Consider the following 18,170-nt stretch of genomic DNA (forward strand, 5'->3'; position numbering starts at 1 on the left):
AGTGGCCTCTCCCGTGAGACGACAGTTTCTGAGCAGCAGGGACATGCTTTATAGCGCATGCCCATCTGTTGAGCAGTTACTAGGCGCTTAGTCCTGTGAGGTGCACTTGGCATAGGTTACCTCGATTGATGCTCCCAGAACCTTCTGCGTGAGGATAATACCAGCTCACGCTTACGGATCACTTCCCATGTCCTGGGCCTGGAATTAATTGTTTATCTCATGTAATGCTCACACCTACCTAGAAGGTAGGTGCAAATACAGCAACTGGGGCTCCTGAGGATAGCGCATGAGGTGGAAGCTGTGCATGACCAAGTTACCCTTTAAAGAGCTTTGAGAAGGCACCACCTCAGGGTCTGGCATAGCATCACTCTGTATATGTGAGAGAGGTCATTCTTTTCCTCAAGCCTTGGGACAGGCAACTGTGTATGTGTGTGCACAGAGCACTAGATGAAGTAGCTGACTATATTCGGAGACTGCCATGTTGCAAAAATATATTTGTTTTGAAACACTTAACCCACACTCTGCCAACAATGTGCTCAGGCTATGTGAAGTGCCCGGGGCCTGAGCCTGACTAAGAAAACAGCAGATTCTCATCTCTTATCTCAAGGCTATTCCAGGGAATGTGCTCTTTAAATAGAATATATGGTGGAATCAATAGTGAATAGAATATACGTCAGCATCAATAAAAATCAGTTGCCGTCAAGTCAATTCCGACTTGTGGCAACCCCATGTATGTCAGAGTAGAACTGTGCTCCAGAAGGTTTTCAGAGGCTGATTTTTGAAACTAGATAGCCAGGCCTTTCTTCCAAGGTGCCTCCGGGTGAACTCGAACCTCCAACCTTTCAGTTAGCAGCCAAGCACGTTAACTGTTTACATCACTCAGGGTTGGCATCAATAGTCAACGTTAATTTTTTTTTTTTTTTTTCTTCCTTCACATTTGTCTAGTTAAACCCAGCTAAGTTATATGTGTATATGAAGCAATTCTTTCATTTTTCTACTTCACAGATAGGGAAATTGAGATTCCCAGAGACTCGGTCCTTGCCTGAGGCTACACAGCATGGAAGCAGTGACTTCAAAATTGGCGTCCAAGTCTCCTAGTGCAGAACTTTGTGAACCCTGGGACCCTATTCATTCCATCGCTGAGGATCCTCTCATTAAAAGCGTGTAGAGGCAGCCAAGGGAGTCGCAACTTTGTCCCTTTGATAGGACTGAGGGTGGGAGGGGAAGGGGGTTGGGAAGCATTAAAAAGCCACATTCTTTCCCCCAGCAGTTCACTGATGTGGGAAATTGTCTCTATTTTAGGTCAACTGTCAAAATGGATTTTCGTCTTCAAAGACCCAGCCTAGCAGGAATGTGGTGTAGACACATGAGAGTTTTAATGGAGAAGTACTCGGACTCACACTGGAGTTTAAGCCTCCTTCATCTACTCTGCCCTCGGGCAGGGGTGACAGGGCCAGTGGGGAATTACCAGGCCTGTCGCTCTCTCTACATCTCAAGCACCCAGAACTGGGCTTCCTTGTTTACTTATTTAGAGCCCAGCAGAGGAAGTGGTAAAGGAAACTAGCTGAGTCGGTTTCTGAGAAGAACCCATATTTGTTCGCAGAGGAAGCCGTTGCTTTCTGGGATCTGGTTACAGCACAAAAGACGTCTGCTCCAATAAGCGTGTTCCAGAAGACACCTGGGAGTTGGAGAGTCAAGGACACCAGCAAGCTCTGGATTTGGGGTTCTCTGTCCATGGGTGCGCCATTCGCACTCAGCTTGTGAGCTTCCTTCCAGGATAAAGCAGCTATGGCACTGAGGAATGTACCCTTTCGCTCAGAGGTCCTGGCCTGGGACTCCGACAGCCTTGCAGACTACTTCAAGAAGGTGAGCTTGCGCTTTTGTTGTTGGTAGGGTTGGCAGTGCCTTTGATGGGCTGGTCAGAGGCTAGAGGATGGAATCTGGGCAGAACATGAAAGGTGTAAAAGATAGCAGTGGGACTACCAACCCTGCGGCAACCGCGTCCTGCCTTACTGGTTGAGTGAACGTTACGTAGGTATACAAAAACCACTGAATTTTCCTGGGCAATGAGTTCTGGGGAGAAAGGAGGAAGGGCGATCCCTAAAATGAGTGTGTGCCTACTATGTGCCGGGGTCTGAGTTTGGAGCCTTACAAGCATTGTCCCATTTAACACTCACTAACATCCTGGGAAGAGCCCTGGTGGCACAGTGGTTAAGAGCTCGGCTGCTAACCAAAAGGTCGGCAGTTTGAATCCACCAGTCATTCCTTGGAAACCCAATGGGGCAGTTCTACCGTGTCACTATGCGTTGGAATGACTTGACAGCAACAGGTTTGGGCTTTTTTTTTTGTTTGTTTTAACATCCTGTGAGGTCAATATTGTCCGCTTGGCTCAGCCACAAAATCAGCTCAGGAAGGTTAAGTGGCCCAAAACCCCAGAGACTGCGTGTGACAGAGACAGGACTAGTGCCTCACCTGTCTGTGTTCTAAGACTCAGGGAACTGCTGTAAATGCTAATGAGATCAAGGCTGCTTACCAGAGGGGAGAAATAGAGTCCTGGGGGTAGGAGAAAGGGAGGGCAGGATGAGGGGCATAGAGGACTATGACGAAAAATGTACGATGGTGTTTGGGCATTCATTGCTCATTACTCTGGAAGGAGGGTCCTCAAGCCCTTATGTAGGACAGAGTCTCATTGGAGCTTTATAAGAGTCTTGGGATGCAGGGCAGAAAATGGGAAGTGAGCCCAGTTTACAGCTAGGGAAATGGAGGCCCCAGAGTGGAAGAGGCCAGGCAGGGTCAGAGGCCAAGCCTATGGCAGAGCTGGGACCAGGGTGCTGCTGTCCTGCCCTTCAGCCTTGGGGAAGATGCTCCAGGATCCACATGCATGGTCATCAGTTGATGGGGAGCTCATCTGCTTGGGCAGACCCCAAGCCATGGGACTCAGTTAGGGACCCTCTATCCCCATCCAAGGGAGAAGATATCTTGTGAGGGACATTTGAGCTCTAATACTCACATCCCTGGAGGCTGGCATCAAATTTAACTGACACCCCACATAGTCCTAAAAACGAGCCCTTTTCATCTGGTGAAGACCTTAGAGGTTGTCATGGATTGAGTTGTGTTCCAAAAAATATCTATTAACTTGGCTAGGCCATGATTCCCAGTATTGTGTGATTGTCTACCATTTTGTCATCTGATATGATTTTCCTATGTGTTGTAAATCCTACCTCTATGATGTTAATGAGGTGGAATTAGTGGCAGTTATGTTAATGAGGCAGGACTCAATCTACAAGATTAGGTTGTGTATTAAGCCAATCTCCTTTGAGATATAAAAGAGAGAAGTGAGAAGAGAGACAGGGAGACATCATTACCACAAAGCAAGAAGAGTCGGGAGCGTGTGTGCTGGGGTCCTGCACTGGGAAGCTCCTGGACAGGGGAAGATTGATGACTAGGACCTTCCCCTAGAGCTATCAGGGAGAGAAAGTCTTCCCCTGGAGCTGACACCCTGAATTTGGACTTCTAGCCTACTAGACTGTAAGAGGATAAATTTCTCTTTGTTAAAGCCATCCACTTGTGGTACTTCTGTTATAGCCGCACTAGATAACCAAGGCAGAGGTCGTGTAAATCAACTTCCTATTTCTCCTGAGGAAACTGAGACCCAAGGGCTAGAATAAGCTCCCTAGGATACACAGTCAAAGCCAGGGTCTATGCAATATCAGGAAATCTACTATCACAACTGTCCTTCCCCCATCAAGAAGAAGAGAATGTGAACATGTGGAATTGGGGATGTCACGGCAGAGGCACAGCCCACAGATCATGTTATTTGCTGCATCTCATTTCTGGTATTTTCCCTCCAAAAGGTCAGAACAAACTTAGGTTTCAGCATTGTATGTGAGAAGATCATTGATTGGATAGTTGACTTTCAAAGGATGTTTCTGAATGCGTTTCTTAAATGTAAATCAAATAAGCTAGGGTAGCAAGGTGAGATTTTCCAATATGGGATAAAATGGCTTGCTACCTCAAGAAAGAAGTTAGAATTGGTGAGGGGAAGTCTGGGGACAGGTTGAGAGGCATAAACAGGCCCATCTTGGAGCGTGAGGAGGGCAGTGACACAGACTAACAACAGAGGAATCCACTGGTACAATTCCCATCAGTTCAGGGAGGTGGAATATAGGTCAGGGTGATTCGGGGAGATGTCTCTCTGACTGACGTAGGAGAAGGGAGAATTTGGTTCTTGGAGACCCCAGATACCTGGGACAAGTCAACAGTACCTGGACAGGTTCCCCTTTCTAGTATCAAAGAACCAGTGGAGGGACAATGAGACTGAGGGGAATCTATGATCTGGGAAGGCCCAGCCCAGCACAGAGTCAGATAGAGACCCTTTGAATCCTGAGCTTCTCTGTCCCCCAGAGAGAAATCCCAAGTAAATTGACCACTTAGTCATGTTAGTGATCAAATGTACCATTGAAAGGACCCACTGGCAGGTACAACTCCTAACAAGGCAATGGGGTCGAGCCACCCTCCAAGACACCCCACCTCAGCTCTGGAGTCAGACACACCTCAGTGCGAATCCTGGCTCTGCTGCCTGCCGGCTTGGTGACCTTCCTTTAGTTACTCCACCTCTCTGTGCCTCAGCTTCCTCATCAGTAAAACAGAGATACTAATAGTAACTAGGAGTCCCTGGGTGGTACAAGAAGTTAGCGCCCTTGGCTGCTAACCAAAAGATTGGAAGTTCACCCAGAGGTAACTTGGAAGAAAGGCCTGGTGATCTACTTATGAAAAATTAGTCATTGATAACCCCATGGAACACAGTTCTGTTGTGACACACATGGGGTCACCAGGAATCGGAGTCCACTCGACAGCAGCTGGTTGGTTTGGTTAATAGTAACTAACCTCATGGGATTGTTGTGAGGATTAAAGGTCATAATGTGCGTGAGGCATTCAGAAGAGAGAAGAGGGCCAATTAATGTCTGACCCTTTCCTTTTTGTTGCTCTAATTAACTGGACCCGAGCTACAGAGGCCCATGCTGGCTGGCGGGCCACTGTGTCTTCTTGTCTCAGATGGTGAAATGTAAGCCCGAGGACCGAGACCAAGTTCTGTATTTATTGTCTCCAATCCCTTTTGATATGGCCATACAGCATCCCTGTGCCCCGCAGTAGAGAGGCACAGACTCAGAGCCATGTATGCTAATCCCAACTGTGTTCCTAATTCACTGTGCAAACTTAGGCAAGTCCCTCCCCATCTCTGGGCCTCAACCATTTCACCTATGATGCCAGGAACTGATCTAGAACAACGCCTACCAAAGCTGGCTGCTCATAAGAATCCTCTAGGGTGCTTGTTAAAAATACAGATTCTAGATAGTGGTGACGGTTGCACAGCATGGCAAATGTGATTAATGTCACTGAAATGTGCACTTAAAATTGGTTGGGACAACAAATTTTTTGTGGTATATATTTTACCACACACACACAAAAATATACATTAACACATGAATATAAAAATACAGATACCAGACCACCAGACCCACATTCCTGGATCTGAATCAAACTTCTAGGCCCCAGTCTACAGGGCTGTCTATCTGTCCAGAGTCAAACACAGCACCTTGCATAACCAGACATTCATCTGAGAACTATTACCATGAAAATGATGAATTACAGGCAGTTGAATATTCCAAGAACGGCTTACACCACATTGCATGCGGATAAAAGCCATGCCCATGGTTCCTCAGAGTCCCTGGGTGGTGCAAACAGTTAATGTGCTCAACTGCTAACCAAGAGGTTTAAGGTTCAAGTCTACCCAGAGGTTCCTCAGAAGAAAGGCCTAGTGATCTACTTCCAAAAAATCAGCCCTTGAAAACCCTATGGAGCACAGTTCTACTCTAACACGCATGGGGTCGCCATGAGTTGGAGTCGACTTGACAGCTGCTGCTTGGTTTCAATGTTGACCTCTAAATCAGCTTTCTGAGGATAATATTCTTCCCACCTGTTCAGGCCAAGAGGTTACAACAATTGTATTTACTTTCTGTATTTGTTGACTCTAAGAGAAGAACGTGATTCTAATTTTTCTCCCAAAGAAGGCTGCCATAAACTCAGAGGCCCACACTGTGGGGAGAACCTAGAATCCTCAAATGCAGACATTTAGTCTTGAATATTCTAGCCCAAAACATCAAATTCAGAGAGATTTTAAAATGTGAATGCTTATGCTGTTGCAGACAAGGGGAAATGGGCACCTCATACGATTATCAATTAGCGTGACCCTTTAGGAAAGCACCAAGACCCTTAAAATGCTCATTCCAGTTGATCGTATAGCTGTATTCTAAGAATCTGCCTCAAACAATTTATCTTACATAAAGAGAGAAAAAAAAACTGCATACAAAAGAATGTCCTTGACGTTCTATGTCTTGATCTAGAGGATGTTTTGAGCTCTATGCTTAAATTTGCTGATTTCACTTACTGTAGGTAAGTTATTATGCTATTGAAAAGAGGAAATATCATAACAGAGACATTAGAACCTTGTTCTGGAGCCAGATTGTCACCTCTGTCATTTACTACTCATGGAAACTCATGCAAGTCATTCAACTGTCTGTACCTCAGATTGCCCATCTGCAAAATGTGAGGAATAAATGACTTAAGACGAGTTTGCGTACTTAGAACAGTGCCTTCCATACAGCAAGTGCTCAATAATTATTATCAGTTTTTATTACCATTATTGGAACAGAAAATTTTGGAAAACAACCTAAATGCTCAGCAGTGAGGGAATAATTAAATAATATCATAGGCATTAAAATAAGGTTTAAAATACATTTTTTAATCATACGAAGCAATGCTTATATGATCATTTTAAGTAATTTTAAGAGAAAACAATCAGGCTAACAAGATTGAATATAAATTATAACCTCAATTATGTTTAGAAACATGCTTAGTAAAAGCATTGAAGGAAACACACCATAATGTTCACCAAGGTTGTCTTTGGGTGGTGAGACAATGGATAGTATATATTTTCTCCTTTCAGCTCCTCTCTATTTCCTTCAGGAGCATACGGCTCTTACATAATCAGTAATGTCCCTTTAATCAGCCCTTTGAGTGCTTGAAGGCAGCATCTTTCTGTAGGAGTTTACGTTGAGACAATGTCTCCATTTCAGACAGCCCCAAAGGGGTAGTGAAAGCGGGACTGAGGGCTGAGGTACTGATGGGCCCCTCTGTTAGACAGGGGAGGGAAGGAGAGAATCTGGCTAGCCACAAGTACCACAAATTGCTAAGCTTCGGGGGGCAGGCAAGGGAGGGGAGCCAATGGCATGAGTCTATCTGCCATTGACAACATCTTCCCCTTCTCTTTGCAGCTGAACTTCAAGGACTGTGAAAAGGCAGTGAAGAAGTACCACATTGATGGGCCACGGTTTCTGGTAAGTTCTGGCCAATCAAAGACATTGAAACCGAGGATGTTCTGTGCTTTTCCCAATGCCTGCAAGGCCAACTGGTCTACCCTGTTCCTGGGGCTACCCAGGGTCAATGTTTTTCTTCAGGATCCCCACGCAGCCCTTTATCCCCTTCAGAGGTTTGACAGGAGCCTCCTTCTCACCACCTCTCAGAATCCTTCTACGGAGCACCCCTCTCAGCTCTTGCACTGACATTGGGATATGCTCTAAAGTCACTGTAAAAGGAGGAATCCAAGAATAATTACAAAAAAATAACCTTGAAAATTTACTCAAATGCCATTCACACTTTGAGAAACTCAGGGGGGAAAAAAGACCATCTGGGAGAACATAATATTTTCTTCTCCCATATTTCACTCCGAAGTACATACGCAATGAGCAGAATAAAGGGTAGACTCAACCTCTTTGTTTCTATTGTAGTCCTTTTCTCTCTACCAAATTCACATAGTTGGTTTTGTGTCAATTTAACGTACCTGTGATATGGTTCTCTACACTGTATTATGTAGAGGGTCAGCAAAAATGGCCCTCAGCAAGATGGACTGACATAGCAGCTGCAACAATGGGCTCAAGCTTAACAATGACTGTGAGGATGGCGCACAACTGGGCAGTGTTTTGTTCTGTTGTACATAGGGTCACTGTGAGTTGGAACCGACTCAATGACAACTAACAATAACAACAACACACTTTATTATGTTTCAAAAAGTTTTAAGATGCAGCTGTATGTTTCAGACCAAGCCATTAAAGGGGAGGGATGCAGCTCTAATGGTGGAGATAAAGGCATTGGGTAGTGGTTGTGGAGGTTGTCTGAGCACTTCCCCCGAATGACAGCTTTGTGTATCGATAAGAGAGACCCTGACTACACCAGTCCACTCCTTCTAGACACTTTGTTTCACATTTAAAGAGAGAAATGAGAACAAAACTTCAAGGGTCTCCTGAGGTAGATGTTTCCAATATGGATTCAGAGGAGGGCAGGCTAGGCTGTGACTCCCTGTAAGGCCTAATCAGTAAGGGAACTTGGCCATGAGACTTCAGGATCGGAAAGGCCAGACAGATTAGGTACTCCAGCTTTCTACCCAGGACATCTGTACTGCCATCAACATCTGCTTGAACTCCTTCAATGACGGTGAGCTCACTATCACCAAAGCTCATCTGCTCCTTTCTGGGCAGTGCTGAAGTCTTATGCTGAGACCAAATTTATGTTCCTGTTGGTCTTAGTTTTGCTTTTAGTTGCCACGTAAGACATGTCTATTACTATCCCATCCAAATCATTCATTCATTCACCCATCCATTCACTTGGCAAGCATTTCCTGAGTTCCTCTTACATACTAGGTCATGCTGGTACTGGGGACATGCTGGAGATACAAAGGTGATTTAATATATGATTCCTGCCTTCCAGAAGCTTATTTTATAGCAGATAGGTATCTCCAGGAAGCCCTCCAACCACCTCATTTGCAGATGAGGAAATCAATATACAGAGGCGTGACGTGACTCACTCCAAGTCATACACCTACTAATGGGACTGAAGCATATATTTATTTAATTTAGTATAATACTGTATGAGTCTTAACAATGCTATTTGTACTGAGCTGTTGAGCCTATGGAATTCCTGGAGTTATGCAGTTGTTGTTACTGTTCTCCCAAATGACTGCTAAACCTTTATTCTGATGCCTTTAGCACTGAGAACAGACTTAATACACTTGAGTGGAAAGAGAGTACCACATCTTTAGGGCTGGTCCTGGTGGTGGCCTGATGTCCTGCGCCTGATGTTACAGTGACAGGCCCTTCCGGCTCTGTGGTTCCCCCGTACACTCCCTGTGCATATTTCAAGCCTTCTCCTTGGTTGGGAGATAGTATCTGAGCAGCTATGTCTCCTCTGCTCTAATCTCTGGGACCATCAGTCCCTCAGAGGATGCAGCACATTCTGCTCATTTCCTGTGGAGCAGGAGGAAGTGGAAAGAGGAGTGATAGGAGGCAGGAGAGCAGGGAGCAGAGCCTGGTGCCTGCCCCAGCAACTAGGGTGCTCAAAGGCAGCTTCGGCTGAGTTTCTCCCACCCCGTGCCTCACCAGGCACTCTGTGTGCAATTTGAGACTCAGGTGTCAGCTCTAAAGTCTTGTCTGTAATATCCAGGGCCATCCTGTTATTGAAGGCAGAGCGGAAGGCCCTGGTTCTTCTTTTCTTCCCTCGTGTTTCCCTTCCCTTCCCTTCCCTTCCCTTCCCTTCCCTTCCCTTCTCTTCCTCCCTCCCACATTTTTTCCTTTCTCTCTTCTTCCTTCCTTCCTCCCTCCCTCCCTTCCTCCTCCTCCTTCCCTTCCCCCTCCCTCTCTCCATCCCCACTCCCTCCCTTGCTACCTTTCCCTTCTCTTCTTCCTCCCCCTCCCTCCCTTCCTTCCCTCCTTCCTTCCTTCCATTCTCCCTTCTTTTGTTCCTTTCTTCCTGCCTTCCTTTCTTCTCCATAGGAGTTAGTATGTCCCTTTGAAGAGGTAGGAATCTCTTTTGCTGTCATTTTTTTCCCAGTGGAAATGACAGCAATTTGTCTGGTAGGGGTGGGGGTGGGGGTACTATGTTTCAGAAGGTGGAAGAAGAGCAGGAAATATGCTTGGAACCTGAGTCAGTTAGCAAGGCATGTGGCTGCAAGTAACAGAAATTTGACCACAGTGGTTTCACCAAACAGAAGTTTATCTTTCTCAAGAAATGAGAAATCTGCAGGACACCCAGGGCTGGTGCATTGCTCAAGGAAGTCATCAAGAACACAGGCTCCTTCTAGTATGTGGAAAAGCCTGTGGCTTCTCCCTCATGTTTGCAGGTTGGATACTCTCCCTCTAGGCCTCGCATCAGCCTCACCAACCGGAGGGGGTGGGACAAAGAGTAAAAGTTACACAGTGAGTCTCTCTCTCTCTCTCTTTTTTTTTTTTCTTCTGACATCTAGTAACTTTTCCAACTGCTCCACTCAGGAAACTTTAGGCTATATCTCACTGACCACAACTGAAGTTAGGTGTCCTCTGCCAGCTACAAGGACGTCTAAGAAGTTAAATATTTAAACTGGGCACGTTTCTGCCCTGAAAGAAGTTCAGTTCTTGTCGGGAAGGACCTGACAACTCCACATGTGTCAGAGTAGAACTGTGCTTCATGGGATTTTCAGTGGTTTATTTTTCAGAAGTAGATTGCCAGGCCTTTCTTCTGAGTGTCTCTGGGTGCACTCGAACCTCCAACCTTTCAGCTATCAGGTGACTGTATAAACCGATTGTACCATACATGGTGTTGCCTGAGTTGAGGGAGATGCCACAGCAACTTGTACCGGTCAGGAAGGAAAAGAGGGAGAATGGACCTTCGGTCAACCAGCAGCAGTGCCACCCACATCATCTCTGTAGACAGGGCCCTATCTGCAGCTTTTCCTCTCTATGCACCCCTTCAGGACACCCTCAGCATAGACTCATACTCCAGACAAAGCCACAAATCTAACTCTGAAATGATTGTACAAGTAACCTGGAGTTTCCTGAAGGTTTTGTTGGAGGAGGAGGAGAATGTTACATCACATAGCAAAACTCTCAAAAAAAAATTCTGTTTAAACATCTCTCATTTTTTCTCAAAGTTTCTGTCCCTGTTATAAAAGATTGATCTCTTTCCGAATATCTTGCTCCTCTGTTTCTCCAGTCATGTTCCTTTCCACCTTCTCCTCCACATTCTTCCGGAAATCCCCTCAGTTTATATCCTCCATTTGGCAAAACAGGAGCCAGCAGCCGGCCCCTCAGCAGGCACCTACCATTCTTTTCACCACCCCTGGGAGGCCCTCACCTCGTTACACTCACTGAACATGAGTCAGCACCTTCCCTGAGATCTGGGTGGTTCTGGAGGGAGGAAACGCTGCTGTTCAGTGATTTAAAACAACCAACGAAAAGAGTTAAGAGGCTTGACCACAAAGCCTGATTCTCTTAGGACTCTCGGTAGACTCCCCTCACCCACCAAACCTTACCTCAGGTGGACTGGTAAGCTGGCTGGGTCAGAAATTGCTCCTAAAAGTTGGATCAGATGAGCCCAATAAGCACACTGCAATGTTCCTGGAGAAAGACATCACGCTCGGTAAAGTAGAGGGTCAGCGAAAAAGAGGAAGACCTTCAACAAGATGGATTAACACAGTGGCTGCAACAATGGGCTCAAGCATAACAACGATTGTGAGGATGGGGCGGGACCGTGCAGTGTTTTGTTCTGTTGTGCATGGGGTCGCTATGAGTCGGAACCGGCTCTAAGGCTCCTAACAGCATGATGCCCCAGGAGTCCCTGGCTAGTGCAAACTGTTAAGGCACTTGGCTGCTAGCCCAAAGGTTGGAGATTTGAGTCCACCCAGAGATGCCTCAGAAGAAAGGCTTGGCAATCTGCTTCCAAAAAATCAGCCATTGAAAACCCTGTGCAGCATAGTTCTACTCTGACACACATGGGGTTGCCATGAACCGGAGTCGACTCAACAGCAACTAGTTTAGTTTTGGTTTGACGATGCCCCATTCCCATCCTCTGAGCCAGATGAGCGCCAAAGGGAAGGGTGCCAGCTGTTCCCAACAGGCAGCAGCAACCTCATAGGGGGAGAAGAGGCAAAAATATCCCTACCTCCAGAGCCAGCCAGAGCCCCAGCTGCCCCCTGCCCCCTGGGTAGTAAGTTCTCCCCTAACTCCCTCATTTCTCAGTCACAAACTAGGTGCCAGGCACTGTGCTAAGCACATTACATGTATTGTCTCACTCACTCCTCACAGTCTTGAAAGGTAGGTGTTATTATTATAATGATCCCCATTTTATAGATACGAGAATTGAGGCTCAGACAAGTTAAGTCTATGTCCAAACTCAGACAGCTGCTAAGTGGAGGAACCAGGATTCAAACCCCTGCCGTCCGACTCCAGAGCACCTACCCTGACTACCCAGCCATTGGACCTTAATCAGAATGTGATGGAGCCCCCGGCAGATTTTTCTTTGCCTGAGCCTTGGTCCCCTTTATTGGTTCATCATTGGTTCCATGGATAATATGCCCACCCTCTTGTGGGTTCCCGGTATCAGCACCCCTGCGTCTCTTCTCTCCTCAAGATGCCGCCTTCTTTCACCCTTCCCACCCTTCTCAAAAACCGGTGGGAGCTGCTGGGACCCTCAAAGAGCTTTGACATGGAAGAAGGGGGGCTTGCAGGAAGAAATAGACTGTGGATGCTACAGAACAGGGCTCCAGTTCCAGCTCTGTCATCTACAAGCTGCAATTTCCTTAACATCCCCAAGTCCCAGCTTGGTTCTCACCTATGAAATGGGAACACTGATAGTTCCTACATCATAGGGTTGATCTGAAGATTAAACAAGGTACTATAAGGCAGAGGCCCAGAGTCAGTTCACCAACAGGAGTTGGAAAGCCCCTTTATTATATTCCCACATCTAGAGAATCTTACCAACAAACCTGGTGAATGAGGCTTTTAGGGTGTGATGATGGTAATAGAAGGCACAGATCCCCTCTCTAGGCTGGCTTCTCTACGGCTGGTTTGAATGGAGACTAAAAGGGACTGAAGTCTAGAGAGAGAGCCTAGGAAAGAGGTTGCAAGATGGTCAGATATGTTCCATGAAACAAGTTCTAATTTGGTTTCCCACAGATTTAGCCCTCATAGTATTTGTTTGTTTAAATTAAAATTATTGGTCAATATTTAGAACTCAGGAAATTCCACATAAAAATTCTGATTTCAGGAATCCCTTTTTTTGGGCAGGGGGTGGGGGGAAGGGGAATGACCCAGCAATACCAGGCCCACTGGCTCTTATGCAATACCTAGAAGCTTTGGGTGGGGAGGGGACATACTCTCTAGTTTGCCACAGTCCCTACCACTCCCTATTGTCTCACACCTTACTCTATTCACCCAGTGAAGAGCCCTTCTTATGGATTATAACCTGCCTGCCATGTGTGTCTTGGTTTTAGGCCCTGACAGAAAACGACATCCAGAAGTTCCCCAAGCTCCGGGTGCCGTAAGTACTCCTTGGGTGGCTTGGGGAAGAGAAGCTAGAATAGGGGTAGTCCAGGGGGAGCTGAGACAATTGACTATCACTGTTACTTTGAAACAGGAAAGTGAGTAGGAAGGGTGAGTGCAAGGACAGGGTATGAGGAGGAGAACTTATGTGTTGAGGTAGAGAAAGGAAGTAACTGATCCAGTCTGGTTTGTGTGTTGTCTGCTCTTGCCAAAGACAAGCCTGACTCTGAATCATGTTTTCATTTCTCTCTTCTTGATGGGGTGGCTTGGGCCTGTGAAAATAATACCAGAGTCAAGAGACCTGAGCTTTCATCATGGCATCACCACTGACTCAGCCATTGCTTGTGTTATGACAGAGTTTCCAGCTCTGTAAAATGAAAGAGTTGGACCAGATGAAAGATAGCAAAGGTCCTCATTTCGTCTGTCAAAACTGACTACCTAGAAATGATACCGGGGGTGTTATGTTGAGAAAAATCCTGAGGAAAGGGAGCCATGATCAATGACTGATGTCTGCCGTGGGTGCTGAAATGGGAAGTTGCAGCATGCAATTGTGCTATGTGTGTTTCATCCCTTTAGTAAAGTTCTCACATACTTAAATGGCTGTAGGGGCCAGGCACATGATATAAATGGGTAAAATGAGCCGAGCTGAAAAATCAGAAAGCCCGATCGATTTATTTTTTCTTTTACTACCACTGAATAAAACATGAGTATGGAGAAATATTTCTCTACTCTCTTAAAAACAATAGCACAAATACAATGATAAAAGGGAACCAACAAAAAGCCTCATTGTTGCTGAAACAATAGGGACTAGTGAGGATTGTGGCAAATCAAAAATCATATGCCCCACCCAAAGGAGCAACAGCCACTCATCTCCAGCCAATGTGGACCCAATTATGCTCAATCTTAGTATTGACCAAGAGCAGCTAGAAATAAGGGGTTTATGTGATACAGCTCAATTCTTAAATGTTGATTCAAATATTTTTAAACATTGTGAAGGCCAAAGTAGATATTTCTATGGGCCAGATTTCATCTGGGTGTTACCAATTTGAGACCTCTACCCTGGACATTCTCTGAGCTACCTTACCTTGCTCTAAGGGCCTCAGAGCTCATAATGATAAAAAGAAAGTTAGCCAATGGAGTAGGCAGTTGGAAGTGCTCATGAATAGGTAGGACTGCCAGAGTGGCTTAATTAAGGAAATAATTTTAGCAATGATTATCAAGTTTCTCTTGTCTGGAACCACCAGCTGCCATTGAGTCAATTCGGACTCATGGCGACCCCTTGTGTGTTAGAGTAGAACTGTGCTTCTCAGGGTTTTCAATTATTTTCTTGAAAGTAGATTGCCAGGTCTTTTTTCCAAGGCACACCTGAGTGGATTTGAACCTCCAACCTTGCTGTTAGCAGCCAAGTGTGTTAACCATTTGCACCAAGGACTCCTTTGTCTGGAAGGGTGAAGATAGAGAGGAATAAGGATTTGCTTTTGGCTACAGCCTGTCCCTAAGGACAAGCGTCGTTGAGGATTATTTGCTCTTCCTAAGGGTTTACTCTAACCACGTGTGGCTATTTAAATTTAAATAAAATTAAGTAAAAAATTCAGCTCCTTAGGGGACCAGCCACATGTCAAGGGCTCAACAACCACGTATGGTTAATGACTACTATATTGGAGAGTGTAAATACAGAATGTTCCCATCCTTGCAGAAATGTGATGCTCCAGAGAAAGCCTATAGTTCTATGTAAACGAGAGAACTTAACACACACAAGTCAGAACTGGTGACTGGAGGACCAGAGCCGGCCTGCAGGCATGTTTGATGTGGCCCACATGGTGTTTGAAAATTAAAAAAAGTCCCACAAATCCAGAGGGAAAAAAAAAAAAAAAAAAACATAGAAGATGTGGTAATCCAGGGCCCATTTTTTATTGTGGCAACGTCAGCTGGATCCAAGTGTCTACTGCCTAGTTTAGATGTTATTTGTGCTTCCCAGTTCACCACGATCCCCACCCCTACCTAAGGGATTATCCTAAGGTGCTTCAATCATTTATGTCATATCCATGGTGACATTGGCTTTCTGACCAAGATGAAGTAACAGGGATGGGATTTACCCTCTCACCTGAAACAGCCAAATAACCACACCAAATATTTGAAGCAGCAGTTTTCAAGACACTGGACATCAGGCAGTAAGGGATAGGAAACAAACACGGTGAGCCCTGTGATGGCCCCAGCTTACGGTCTTGAGAGAGTATCCAGGGGCAGGGTGGAGGGGGGACCGCAGGCAGAGCCTAGAGTACTCCATGAGTTGAAGAGATGGAACTGAGAGTCCAGGAGTCTAGCATTCTGTGACAAGTACCAGAGAGGAGAGAGTTCCATAGAGACAGAGTTGTTGAGAGCTTCAGAGGCTCTCTTTTCAGCAGAGTATTGTTCGGCGCGTGCGTGTGAGGAAACTGCATGAAGCTGGGGAGAGAACCACCCAAAAGATTAGACATAATAGTAGCCAGTCACAGGGCTGGACATAGGGCCAGTTTCTACCAGCCAGAATGGAAACCCTCAGGATTCAGAGAAAATAAAGAATTACAGAAGGATCTTTTCTTAGCAGTGAGAACTAATTAGCCCTAGCCTAAAATCTGCCCTGGTCCTGCCTAACAAATGTTTAAAGCAAGACTCAAAATAATCAAAATATTTCCAAGTAGCTAACTTCATCCCTGAGCAAAGCTCAAAAATATCTATAGAAATACAACAATACCTATCACCCAAAAAAGCAAAATTCACAATGTCAGGATCTAATTAAAGACTAACAGACATGTAAAGAAGCAAGAAAATGTGATCCATAATGAGGAGAAAATCCCATACATCAAAACTGACCCATAAGCGACACAGATAATAGTATTACCAGATAAGGACAATATAACTGTATTCCATGTGCTGAAAAAGTTTAGACATGGCAAAAACAAAAGTTGAGACAAAAATACCCAAATCAAACTTCTAGAAATGAAAATTCTAATGTCAGATCAGAAATGCACTGCCTGAGATTAACAGCAGATTAGACACTGCAGAAGAACATGTTAGTAAATTTGAGGACGTAGCAACGGAAACTACTCAAAATGAAACACTGAGAGAAAAAAGAGCACCAGTGAACTGTGGCAACTTCAAGTGGCCTCGGATACATGTCTCAAAGGAGAGGAAAGAGTTGGGGGCCGATTCAACGGCAATTTACAGCAACAACGACAGGACAGTGCTGTGACAAACGAGTGTGCAGTTCCTATGGGAGCAGGAAGGCAGGAGGACCTAACTTTGCCCCCAGGACGTTCGGGGAAAACTTCTGGGAGGAAGGAACCCTAAGTTGAATCTTGAAATATGTAACAAGTGGTCAGATGAAGAAAGGATTAAAGGAAATTCTTGTGTAAGCTATGTGGAACTGCATGTGGGCCAGAGTGCTGGGGCGTATGCATGGGGGAGTGCAAAGCAAAGAGGCTAGAAAGACTGATGCAGAGTGCAGTTTGTAAAACTCTTTGAGGGCCATTCTAAGGAGTCTGGAGTGTTAGAGAAGTGAGCCCAACAGGGAGAATATTGAGGTTCAACCTGTGTTTTGGATTTCTTCACTGCAATGTAAAAGATAGAGCCCCTGGTGGCACAACAGGTAAGTGCTTGGGGCTAACCGAAAGGTTGACCGTTCGAACCCCCCAGCTGCTCCGTGGGAGAAAAGACCTGGGGATCTATTTCCATAAAGATTACAGCCCAGGAAACCCGACGGGGCAGTTCTACTCTGTCCTATCGGGTCGCTGTGAGTCAGAACCGACTTGACAGCACACAACACCTACAACACGTAAAAGATGGTTAAAAAGAGGGCCAGCTGGAGGCATGGACATCAAGTTAGGATGATAGAAATGACTCCACATACAGAAGATAGCAGGCCCGCCTAGGGCTATGGCTGTGAAGATGGGTGATTTAATCAGGATGGGCAGACAGAGATAGAGAAGGGACTTTCCACTTGGGGGATTCTTTGTAATCTTAAGACTGGGCTCTGCCTGGAGAAGGAGATGGGGTTAGCCCACTTAATATAGAAGGAGTATTATAAACACTCACGCTGTGGGTGGGATGGGGAGATGTAATATTTCCCTAGCTGTTTGAAAGCTGAAACAAAACTTAGCCTATGGTACCCACCCCCTGTTCCAATATGTTTGAATGTGTACCCCAGATAAGCTATGAATATGGGGGAGATATCAAGGGAAGATTCAGGCTGCCTTAACTAAGTGACTCAGAGTTACCGTTGCTCTTGGCAGACATGTATAAGTACCAATTTCAGCTCTACTTTTAATGAGCTATGTGACCTGGGACAAGTCTCTAGACACCCTCGGTTTCCTAATCTATAAAATGAAGGAATGGATTAGATGGATTGCATAGGCTCATCTAGTTATTTGTTTGTTTGTTTTTTTATTATTGTGGTAAAAATATAACAAAACATTTGCTATTTCAACATAATTTTTTTAATTGAACTTTAGATGAAGGTTTACAGAACAAACTAGGTTTTCATTAAACAGTACATATGTAGTTGTATGACATCGGTTAACAACCCCTTAACATGTCAACACTTTCCCCTTCTCGACCTTGGGTTCCCTATTACCAGCTTTCCTGTCTCCTCCTGCCTTCTAGTCCTCACCCGTGGGCTGGTGTGCCCCTTTAGTCTCATTTTGTCCTATGGGCCTGTCTAATCTTTGGCTAAAAGGTGAACTTCAGGAGTGACTTCATTACTGGGCTAAAAAGGTGGCTGGGGGC

The 18,170-nt window shown here is 45.4% G+C and overlaps 1 protein-coding gene across 1 annotated transcript in view; it reads left to right on the forward strand.

Annotated features, from left to right (window-relative positions):
• The first annotated feature begins 1,526 nt into the window (after nt 1-1,526).
• The window catches only part of LCP2 (lymphocyte cytosolic protein 2), a 58,590-nt gene continuing 41,946 nt past the window's right edge, over nt 1,527-18,170 (forward strand). Inside the window, exons 1-3 of the mRNA XM_023726511.1 lie at nt 1,527-1,866; nt 7,335-7,397; nt 13,358-13,404. Of these exons, the coding sequence (XP_023582279.1) occupies nt 1,789-1,866; nt 7,335-7,397; nt 13,358-13,404 (188 nt within the window). The 5' untranslated portion in view covers nt 1,527-1,788. The remainder of the gene's footprint in view (nt 1,867-7,334; nt 7,398-13,357; nt 13,405-18,170) is intronic.

This window comes from Trichechus manatus, unplaced genomic scaffold (assembly GCF_000243295.1).
Source record: "Trichechus manatus latirostris isolate Lorelei unplaced genomic scaffold, TriManLat1.0 scaffold00011, whole genome shotgun sequence".
Classification (NCBI taxonomy): Eukaryota; Metazoa; Chordata; class Mammalia; order Sirenia; family Trichechidae; genus Trichechus; species Trichechus manatus.